The sequence below is a fragment of the Amblyraja radiata genome, chromosome 31, assembly GCF_010909765.2.
Source record: "Amblyraja radiata isolate CabotCenter1 chromosome 31, sAmbRad1.1.pri, whole genome shotgun sequence".
In the NCBI taxonomy this organism is placed as follows: domain Eukaryota; kingdom Metazoa; phylum Chordata; class Chondrichthyes; order Rajiformes; family Rajidae; genus Amblyraja; species Amblyraja radiata.
This window is the reverse complement of record NC_045986.1, coordinates 13,689,910-13,701,971: the sequence shown is the minus strand read 5'-3', so window position 1 is coordinate 13,701,971 and position 12,062 is coordinate 13,689,910. Positions and strand designations below refer to the sequence as shown.

General features: G+C 47.2%; 1 protein-coding gene across 5 annotated transcripts in view; it reads right to left on the bottom strand.

The window, feature by feature from the left end:
• Nucleotides 1-12,062, bottom strand: part of agrn (agrin) — a 481,438-nt gene that overhangs the window by 453,526 nt on the left and 15,850 nt on the right. For all 5 annotated transcript variants that reach the window (XM_033048563.1, XM_033048565.1, XM_033048564.1 and 2 more), the window contains exon 2: nt 8,187-8,448. In XM_033048563.1, coding sequence (XP_032904454.1) covers nt 8,187-8,448 — 262 coding nt within the window. The remainder of the gene's footprint in view (nt 1-8,186; nt 8,449-12,062) is intronic.

Genomic DNA, 12,062 nt, shown 5'->3' with positions numbered 1-12,062 from the left:
CAGCCCTGTCCCAGCAAGTAGCCAACTCACTGCCTGAGAGAAGGGAGATGTGAAATTGCAGCAGATTTTATTGAAGGCTGAAGCATTCAGACAATGTGAAATCTACGCATTCTTCAGAAATATAATATTGTTCCACGGCAAAAGACGCAAAGTGCTGGAGTAACTCAACGGGTTGACCTCACCGGGACTCTTCCGCGGACCAACTGTGGCCGGGACTCCGGATCTCCAGCCCAGGCGGAGCTGGCAGATCCATTCCCAAAGAAGGGTCCCGATCCGAAACGCCACACATTCCTTCTCTCCAGAGATGCTGCCGGTCCCGCTGTGTTACTCCAGCATTTTGTGTCTATCTTCAGTGTAAACCAGCATCTGTAGTTCCTTCCTCCACATACGGAGTAACACAGCAGGTCAGGCGGCATCTCTGGGAAAACATGAAGGGGCGATGTTTGAGACGGGGTTAATGGTCTCAATCCGAGAGGTCACCTACGATGTTCTCCAGAGATGCTGCATGACCTGCTGTGTTACTCCATATGTGTAGGAAGGAACTGCAGGTGCTGGCTTACACCAAAGATAGACGTCACCCATTGAGTTATATTCAGAGATGCTGTCTGTCCCGCTGAGTTATTTTTTGCTTATCTCCGCTGTATTACTCCAGCACTTTGTGTCTTTGTTTGTGAAACAGCATCTGCATTCCCTTGTATCTCTATATTATTCCATGAGCCTGCTTTAGTAGCAACAGGCGGCTTGGCGCACACTCTCATTAGAAGACATATCCTGCTGAAGATGACAGCCCATCACAAGTAGAACAGGTTGTCTTCCCCCCCCCCCCCACCCGAATATAAATCCATTTCACTATGCAGCAGTGACAGGCAGAGATACAAATCATTCACACTCATTCATAATGTTTCAGTGAAGCAGAGTCCTGTTTGGGAAACTAACACATGGCATCATTATGATAACTCAGCTATCAGGCAAAACACAAGGCAGTTACGGATCTGGAAAACCATCCCCAACTACACTGACACCTAAGATGGAGACAAAATGCTGGAGTAACTCAGCGGGGCAGGCAGCATCTCTGGATAGAAGGAATGGGTGACGTTTTGGGTCGAGATCCTTCTTCAGACTGAGAGTCAGGGGAGAGGAAGACAGAGATAAGGGAAGGGTAAGGTGTGAAAACAAGACATCAAGGAGACGAAGGTCAAGGAAGATCATTGTTAGCTCGGAGAAGGTGACAACAAAGCATACAAAGATAACATTTAATCAGGGGGACAGTTAGACTGGTTGGAGAACTAGGAAGGGGGAGGGGTGGAGAGAGGAAAAGCAAGGGTTACTTGAAGTTAGAGGTCAACATTCATACTGCTTGGTTGTAAGCTGCCCAAGTGAAATATGAGCTGTTCATCCAATTTGCGCTGGGCCTCACTCTGGCAGTGGAGGAGGCCCAGGACAGAAAGGATAGTATGGGAAGGGAGGGGGGAATTAAAGTGTTTTAGCAACTGGGAGATTAGGTAGGTTTAGGCAGACTGAGCGGAGGTGTTCTACCATCTACCCCCCCCCCCCCCCCCTCCTACAGCAGTGGGCCATTTGAGCCAGCACCGCCATTCAATGTGATCATGGCTGATCATCCACATTCAGTACCCCATTCCTGCCTTCTCCCCATGTCCCTTGATTCCGCTAGCCCCAAGAGCTCTATCTAACCCTCTTTTAAATGCATCCAGTGAATCGGCCTCCACTGCTTTCGGAGGCAGAGAATTCCACAAATTCACAACTCTCTGGGTGAAAACGTTTTTCTCACCTCAGGAGCAGAAGGTGGTCAGTCAGCCCTTCAAACATCCGTATGATCATGACTGATCTGTGCTGCTCTCAACTCCTTTTAGAATTAGTCATACAGCACAATAAAAGGCCACTCAGCCCAACTCGCCCATGCCGACCACAATGCCCCATCTACTTTAGTCCCACCTGCCTGCATTTGGCCCATATCCCTCTAAACTGTTCCTCTTCTGTAACATTTCTCCATCATCCCAATTACTCAATCTTTTAAACACTTTACATATATTTAATGACCCATCATCAGGGGGCAAAGAATTCCAGGAATTCTCTCTCTCTCTCTCTCTCTCTCTCTCTCTCTCTCTCTCTGAGAAGTGGTTTCCAGACATTGAAGGTTTGAGTGACTGGCCCCTTCTATTTTGCAGAGATGTCTCCTGTTCAAGACTATCTTACTAGTGTAAAACAAGGAGACTCTCTAACTCGGCCACTATCACTTGGCACTTAGCTTTAATCAGCTAATATAATCAGGGGCTGTTTGACAACTATTTTAATGGAGCGATTTCTCTTTGACTGGAAACTTAAAAGAAATGCCAGGGTTAAAATAGCACACATCAGGCAACAAACGGCGCAAAGAGGGATTAGATTTTCCTTCTCATATCAGCACTCAATTTGATAACACTTGCAACATTTCAGCCAATTTTCCATTACTTTTTAAAGTGAAACCTAAGCCGTTTAAAAGGCATATCAAATGGGACCTGGCAGGTGTGAAATATTTACAAGTGATGAATCTGTTCCAGAGATGGCTCGGATTGTCCACTGATAATCTGACTTTAGCCTCACTAACCTACCCTAGTAGTTTGAGATACCCTCCGAGAATTTTATGGGCCAAATCCTAGGTTCAGTTTCCAGTCAGTGCTTGGATGTTTAAGGGTTTCAGTGCTTGGATGTCTGAAGAAGGGTTTCGGCTCGAAACGTTGCCTATTTCCTTCACTCCATAGATGCTGCTGCATGTTTGTGTACCTTGGATGAAGTTATCTTGGTTCTGCACACGTATAGGTATAAAATGCTGGAGTAACTCAGTGGGACAAGCAGCATCTCTGGAGAAAGTGGATAGGTGACATTTCAGGCTGGGGCAACTTCAGAAGAAGCTGTTAAGTTTGTTTTAGACTCAAAGCCCTGTCCCACTGTACGAGTTCATTCCAAGAGCTCTCCCGAGTTTAAAAAAAAATCAAACCCGTGGTAAGCACGGAGAATGAACGTAGCGGGTACGTCGGAGCTTGGGGACGTCTCTTAGTGGCTCGTAACGCTAACAGCAGGTACTCGGGAAGACTCGCTAACAGCAGGTACGCACGGGAAGACTCGTGAGGATTTTTCAACGTTGTAAAATGTCCACGTGAGCCCCGAGTACCGACGAGTGGCCATTACCGTAAATCTCAGAGTTCGAATCAGGGCAAACTCGGGAGAGCTCTTGGAATGAACTCGTACCATGGGACAGGGCTTAAAAGAGGGTTTTAGACAGGCACAGAGATATGCAGGGAATGGAGGGTTATGGATCACGTGCGGGGAGAGGAGGTTAGTTTAACCTGGCATCATGTTCGGCACAGACATTGTGGGCCAAATGTTCCTGTACTGTTCTATGAAGTGTCAATGTTTTGGGTCAAGGCCCTGCAGCAGGACCCAGGCTTTGAGGCCTTGCGACTAGTTTAATTAATTAACAGTTAAAGACATTTAACTATTGCGAAGCTGGCTAGCACCAGGCACAAGGAGTAGATCATCGGCCACTCCAAAACTATTTGTCTTCCTACATTACCACGGCAACTAAAACCAGGCCGATAGACTTCCACCAGAACTCCAATCCACAGGAAACATTAATTCAGTTCTTACTCCACTGATGCTGCCGGACCTGCTGGAATTTTCAAACATTCTATCTTTTATTTCTAATTTCAAGTCAAGCTTTTGTTTGGTAAAATTAAAGCAAATTATCGCCAGAGATATGATTAAGAAGGAACTGCAGATGCTGGAAATCGAAAGTAGACAAAAATGCTGGAGAAACTCAGCGGGTGAGGCAGCATCTATGGAGCGAAGGAAATAGGCAACGTTTCGGGACGAAACGTTGCCTATTTCCTTCGCTCCATAGATGCTGCCTCACCCGCTGAGTTTCTCCAGCATTTTGGTCTATCACCAGAGAAAAACAGCTAAACATGATTACCTGTGCCCACAGACAGAATCTAACTCGGCATAGAAGCATCGGAGTACTAAGAAAAACTTAGCGATTGCGGTTTACATGCCTGGGTCTTTGCCCATTAAAGAAGGTACCTCCCAGCAATGGTTTACGAGCGATTATCTTTGATGTGGTCCTGCCATGACGAAGAGGATCACACACAGTGTCAGGATGAGTGAGGGCAGCGTCTCATGCCAGAACTTGAACCCAGGATCCCATTGCATTCTGCTGTACAGCTAAGTACGTGCTGGACTGGTGCAGATGCAGGAGAGGTGGTGGAATAGCGCAACAGCAATGAGAACAAGTACAGAATAAAGGGGCGTGGACCATTGGCAGACAGACGAGATTGGTTTAGAATAATCTTAGAATGATCTTAGAATAAAGGGGAGGTCATTTAAGACTGAGATGAGAAAAAACTTTTTCACCCAGAGAGTTGTGAATTTATGGAATTCCCTGCCACAGAGGGCAGTGGAGGCCAAGTCACTGGATGGATTTAAGAGAGCGTTAGATAGAGCTCATGGGGCCAGTGGAGTCAAGGGATATGGGGAGAAGGCAGGCACGGGTTATTGATAGGGGACGATCAGCCATGATCACAATGAATGGCGGTGCTGGCTCGAATGGCCTCCTCCTGCACCTGTTTTCTATGTTTAATGTAATTGAGCAACACAGTGCCACAGCCGGTAGAGCTGCTGCCTCACAGCGCCAAAGACCCTTGTACGATCCTGACCTCGGGTGTTGTCTATGTGGAGTTCACATTTTCTCCCTGTCACCGCCCGGATTTCTTCTGGCTACTCTGGTTCCCGCCCACATCCCAAAGATGTGAGGGTTGTATGTTAATTGGCCTCTGTAAAATTGCCCCTAATGTGTGCCGTGAGTTGAATGAGAAAGTGGGATAATGTAGAACTGGTATGAATGGATTATCTATGGTCAGCGCGGGCTCGGCGGGCTGAAGGGCCTATTTCCGTGCTGTATCTCTAAACTAAACTTTAACATTATTGTCATCATAGATGTCACAGGTCATACGGCTTGTTCTTGCTCTGTGGTATTTTACATAGTAATACACTAGGTTAATGTTGCATAACTGTAAACGGGTGCTTACTGGTCAGTGCGGAGTCATGGTGGGCCGAAGGGCCTGCTTCTCTCCGTCCCGCTCTGATAAACTCCTCAGAACAGACAAAGTGATCTTTGTCATATCACTACCTGCAAGATCCCGCTGTGTACAGCTGGTTGATGCATTACTAACATCGCAAGGCCCACACACATAAATAATTCAAGTACTTAGGGGATGACGTGGAGTATTGTAAGATGCTCTGGGAAGAACGAGACATGGTATCTTAATTGGAAGTGGTGTGTGAACCTCTTAGGTTACTGCTTGGTAATCCTCTCTCATTTAACATGCAGAAAACATCAGGCTTCTTCAATTTTCCTCTCCAAAAAGGGTTTTGAAAGAAATATGAATTTTTCATAAGCCGAACTTCATGGTCAGGGAACAATTTCCTTCCGATTAGTCTGTAATGTGTACAATTACAGCTCGGAAAGAGAATTAAACCACCGTCTTTCCGCATAATGATCAGTCACAATTCTAAAGACTCTCCTTTCAGTTTTATTGTTACTACAGTGTAATGACTAATAGCCACAGACCTCAATCATTGATCCAGGAATGAGTCCAAATCTCACTCTCGCTGTTTGGAAATTTAAAGTCGTACTTTGCTTTAATTTTAATTTTTTGTTTAATTTACATGTAATAGAAACATAGAAACATAGAAAACAGGTGCAGGAGGAGGCCATTCGGCCCTTCGAGCCTGCACCGCCATTCAATATGATCATGGCTGATCATCCAACTCAGTATCTCATCCCTGCCTTCTCTCCATACCCCCTGATCCCTTTAGCCACAAGGGCCACATCTAACTCCCTCTTAAATATAGCCAATGAACTGGCCTCAACTACCTTCTGTGGCAGAGAATTCCACAGATTCACCACTCTGTGTAAAAAATGATTTCCTCATCTCGGTCCTAAAAGTCTTCCCTCTTATCCTTAAACTGTGACCCCTAGCTCTGGACTTCCCCAACATCGGGAATAATCTTCCTGCATCTAGCCTGTCCAACCCCTTAAGAATTTTGTAAGTTTCTATAAGATCCCCCCTCAGTCTTCTGAATTCCAACGTGTACAAGCCGAGTCTATCCAGTCTTTCCTCATATGAAAGTCCTGCCATCCCAGGAATCAGTCTGGTGAACCTTCTCTGTACTAATAAACATACAATTTTAAAGTGATAGTCAAAGAGTTATACAGCATGGAAACGGGCCCTTCGGCCCATCTTGCCCATAGCGGCCAAGTTAGCATAGTGACAATAGACAATAGGTGTAGGCCATACGGCCCTTCAAGCCAGGACCGCCATTCAATGTGATCATGGCTGATCATCCACAAACAGTACCCCATTCCTGCCTTCTCCCCATATCCCCAGACTGCTATCTTCAAGAGCCCTATCTAGCTCTCTCTTCAAAATTACATCTCATTGGCCCATGTTTGACCCAAAGCTCTCTCTAAGCTGAAATTTGCGTTTCCAGCTTATAATACTTAAACAATAAATTACAGAATATACATTTGGGGAAGTAAGATTCAGTCACAGCCACAATATGATCAAAATTCTTCCCAGCAGCCACAGGGAACGCCAGCCGTAGTGTGAGAAGTCATAGTAAACAAGTAGTTGATTTACTAATAAAGCATCAGACAGGTTTAAATCCCAACTCACCACAGAATCAAAATTCTTCAGACTTTAGTGAAACAGTTCAGAAACAGGCCCTTCGGCCCAATGAGTCCGCTCCGACCAGCGACCATCCCGTACGCTGATAATACCCTACACACTAGGGACAATTTACAAATTTTCTGGAAGCCAATTAACGTCCAAATTTACACATCGTTGGCGATGTGGGAGGAAGCTGGAGCACCTGGAGAAAATCCATGCGGTTTACAGGGAGAAAGTGCAAATTGTGCACAGACAGTACCCGTAGCCAGGATCGAACCTGGGTCTCTGGTGCTGTAAGGGAGCAACTCTACCGCTGTGCCACCCTCACATAATTACATGAAAAAAACAGCATCAACAATGGTGACCATGCTGTAACCATGAATTGTTGATTAGAATCCCGATTAGGTCTCTACCATTTTTAGGGCAGCACAGTGGCGCAGTAGTAGAATTGCTGACTTACAGCGTCAGGGATCGACCCTGACCACGGGTGCCGTCTGGCCATGGAGCTTGTATGTTCCCCCAATGACCGCATGCGTTTACTCTAGGAGCTCCGGTTTCCATCCAAATCCCAAAGACGTGCTGGTTTGTAGGTTAATTGGCTTCTGTAGATTGCCCTCAGTGCATAGGACACAAAACTGGGACAACATAGAACTAGTGTACGGGCGATCGTTGGTTGGCACGGTTTCATTGGGCCGAAGGGCGCGTTTCCACGCTGTATCTCCGCCCATGTCCAACATGGTGCGGTGACTCCAGACTTTAGACAATATATGCAGGAGTAGGCCATTCGGCCCTTCATGACTGGTTATCCCCAATCAGTACCCCATTCCTGCCTTCTCCCCATATCCCCCGGCTCCGCTATTTTTAAGAGCCCTATCTAGCTCTCTCTTGAAAGCATCCAGAGAACCAGCCTCCATCGCCCTCTGAGGCAGAGAATTCCACAGACTCACCACTCTCTGTGAGAAAAAGTGTTTCCTCATCTCCGTTCTAAATGGCTTACTCCTTATTCTTAAACTGTGGCCCCTGGTTCTCGACCCCCCCAACATCGGGAACACGTTTCCTGACTCTAGCGTGTCCAAGCCCTTAACAATCTTATATGTTTCAATGAGATACCCTCTCATCCTTCTAAACTCCAGAGTGTACAAGCCCAGCTGCTCCATTCTCTCAGCACATGACAGTCCCGCCATCCCGGGAATTAACCTTGTAACCTGGCTTTGTGGCCAACTCTGAATGAGCCGCTGAAATAGAGATTGGACACAAGACGGTGACTTTGCCAGTGATTCCTGCCTCTCGTTAATAAACACGCGAGGCCAAAACGATGCAACTGGAGTCGAGGCAAAATCTCACAAGACTGGGGTCTCTCTCGCAGGATGGCCCATTGGATAGTGAAACATGAGAGAAAGACAAAACAGCAAAATAACACATGCTAAAGAATTAGAAAGAGACACATAAATGAGCGCCAACCTTCCACGCAGTTCTCCACCTCCTGCAGGTTTCGCAGTGTGATCCTCATGAGACTGGAGCTCAGCATCAACTCATTCTTGTGAGCCGGCCACATGGACTTTGGCGCCAGGTTCACGAAGAAGATCCTGGTGTCACCCGTGGAGACTTGGTTGTCGCAGATCAAGGGGTCTCCAAAGCCGCAGATCATGACTTTCTTCCCACTGTCCAGGCGGATCTCGTTCGGCACCGTCTCCTTGCCCTTCAGATACCTCCAGACACGCACCTTCAACACAATGAAACAGCATTCAGTCGCTAGCAAAAGCCAATACATCTACAGATAGACACAACATGCTGAAGCAACTCAGCAGGTGAGGCAGCGTCTCTGGAGGAGAGGAATAGGTGGCTTTTTGGATCGCGACCCTTCTTCAAACAAAGAATCAGGGAAGAGGGAAACTAGAAGGATGATAAGGTATAAGGACCAAAGATTCAATTCTCCTGACCCGACCCTGACCCACAGAGTTACTCCAGCATTTTGTGTCTATCTTCGGTGAAAACCAGGTGTTCCTTCCTACACACTGGTCATCGACATAGGTTAACCCTAGAATGCCTTTACAATGATCATGGAGACAGAATAGACGGCAGATGATTGAACAGAAAGCAGACTGGAGGAACTCAGCGGGTCAGACATCCGCAGACTGAAATGGACAGACGTCAATTCGGGTTGAGACACTCCTTCAGACTAAAGAAGCAATCCGACCCAAGACATCGTCTGTCCACTTCCCTCCACAGATGCTGCCTGATCCGCCGAGTTCCTCCGGAACTTTGTTTTTGGTAGTATCATTTGGTTTAAGAACAAGGAATTTAATTGTAATTTACTGAGAATCGAATGCTGACACTACAACTAGATTCGAGGTTGATCCCAGAGTGTACGTAACCAATCACCCTCCACACAACCACTTTCTCTTGCACCATTAGTACCCCACAGTCTAAACTTTACCCCAGTTATTGACATTATTCACTATTCATGATTCAAATAGTAAATACCGCTTTGAGTTTGATGTTGCCGCTGGCCAGGCAAGTTTCTTTGCATAACCAAGATGAATAAAGCTGACTGGCTTAGTTGCTGACAGTCATAGACTTGCCAAAACCAACAAAGACGGCACCCGTTGCTCCGTAGACCGCTGGGTCCTGGCCAACAGGTACCCGACATGGGGGGGGGGTACACACCATGAAGAACAATGGAGGACCCGGCATGGGGTTGCCGACATGAGGGGGGGGGAGGGCGGGTAGAACAATGAAGAATGGGGACCCAGCGTGGGGAGGGAACAACAAACTGGTTTGGGGGGGGCTTGGAATTTGTAACTTTGGAAGTGAAAGAATTTCACTGCGACTTGTCACATGGACAATAAAGTATTCTTATCTAATCCATAATCCTCAACCTGTCCCACTCAATGTTTGAAGTAAATTTTTAAAAATCCCCACCGTGACAATACAGAACCCCACAGACCAACCCACCTGTTGAGAATTGGTTGAGCTTGGTCAGATGTGGGTGGGGTGAATGGATGGAGGGTGGTGGGACGGGAGGTGAAGGTGGTGGGCAGGGCACTGGGCTGTGAGTAGATTGAATGTGAAGGGGATTGACAAGGACTTGGTGCCCAGTTAAACTAATTTCCTCTGCCTGACGTGATCCATAGCCCTCCACTCCTCGTGTCCACATGCCCATCACAAAGCCTCTTAAATGACACTACCATATCCATGCCCACCACCACCCCTGACATCACGTTGAAGACATCCACCACCACGTGTAAAATAAACACGCCCTGCACATCTGTTAATTTATTTCCCTCTCACATTAAAACTTTGTTCTTTAACCTTTGACATTTTCGACCTGGGAAAACAGAACTGACTGTCTACCCTGTCTGTGCCTCTTGCCATTTTATCAGGACACCCCTCAACCTTCAACATTCCAGGGAAAACAATCCAAGCATGTCCAACCTCTGCTTGCAGCTAATATCCAGGCAACCGCAGATTTCGGCTCCTCTCCTCTCGCTGGCTCCAGGGCTGCATGTTGTGCCCAGAGTCAGCCTCACAAAAGTCGTGTGTCCTGGGATCACCTCCACATCTCCCTCTCACCCCCTCTCGCCCTCCCTACACCCAAGCAGTGAGGAATGGACAGAAACAGGCCTGGTAAGAGGCTTTATGTTTGAGAAACAGGTGAAATCCCTTGCTCAGGCCTCACTTCAAAGCTAGGCCTCACTTCCTTCACGGGAAAGCTATAAAAAAGCCTCCCCTCAGTCTACCTTTACATATTGCCCTATCCCCCACAGCCTTGCTGCGATGCAGTTGCTAGGCTACAGCCAAGGATGGGCAAGGCCAAGAGTGCAGCTGTTCAATGGAAGGCAAGACGCCAACAAATTACCTGCCAGAAATCCACTCCAGTCGCACCAGCTCACTGGCACAGTGAACATGTGAGTTAATGCGGGCGGGGACCGGGTCTCAAGGGGTGTCGGGCCACACATGTAGGTCTGTCACAGCGTGCGGGCACAGAACATGCACGCACCCCTCACCACTCACTGCTCGGTGCACTCTGAGCCCAGTGAAAGAGGAGGATTCCAAGTCTCAATCTTCACAGCGGATAATTAATTCACTCTACATCTGTCTGCTTCGAAAGTAAGTTATTGCTTTTCTAAAGCAGTAAAGATTTGACGAGGTAAAATAATGACGGAAATTCTAACATGGCAGAGAGAAGCGCACCTGTCCGGACTGGTAATAAATAATCTGGTGAAGATAATCTGGTTTCACATATATTGTTGTTTGCGGGAGCTTCGCATGTATTAATGATCAACATTTTTTACACGGAGGGTGGTGGGTGTATGGAATGGGCTGCAGGAGGAGGTATTTGAAGCAGGTACTACCTCAACATTTAAGAAACATTCAGATAGCTACATTGATAGGATAGGATTAGAGGTATATGGGCCAAATGCAGACATATGGGACTAGTGTAGATGGGGCTTGTTGGGCAATGTGGGCAAGTTGGGCCAAAGGGCGTATGTCCACACTGTATGACGATGACTATCTCAAAATGACCTCACTGGCTGCAAAGTATATTTACTGAAAAAACGCAATCACCTAGAACATCACGCTGCTCCACATCATTCCCTTTTACATGCTTATCAAATTTCCTCTTTAGATAATGGTTCAGCTAGCTTACCTCTTTGCAGCATTCCAAAGAACATTCCCTCCATCTTTTCCCTCCCACTCTGGAAAACCACCATCCCGGACAATGGTCAAATTTCAAAGGATTGTCCAGCAAAGTAACGGAAACCTTGGGCCCACCATCTCCAGTTAGAGCAGCCCGGTGGAATGGAATCAGAGTTGACGTGCTTCCAGTTGGAGTGTCGATGGAAGGTAACTGCAAGTAGGCTTCACCCCACCGCCACACCATCCAACAACGTCACTGGGCCAGGGTCTAGAAACAGGAGCTAGTACTTGCCTTGCCAATGCCACGGGCAACTCTGGCATCTCTTGACCTTACTCTACATCTAGACCCTCTCCCTCATCACAACCACTAAACCACTGGGTTGGGATTACTCACAGCTAAATATACACATTGGGGCGGCACGGTGGCGTAGCGGTAGAGCTACTGCATTACAGCGCAAGAGACCCGGGTTCGATCCCGACTACGGGTGCTGTCTATACAGAGTTTGTACCTTCTCCCCGTGACCTGCGTGGGTTTTCTCCAAGATTTTCGTTTCCTCCCACGCTCCAAACATGTACAGGTTTGTAGGTTAATTGGCTTGGGATAAATGCAAGTTGCCCCGGGTGCGCGCAGGATAGCGTTAATGTGCGGGGATCGCTGGTCGGCGCTGAGTCGGTGGGCTGAAGGGCTCGTTTCCG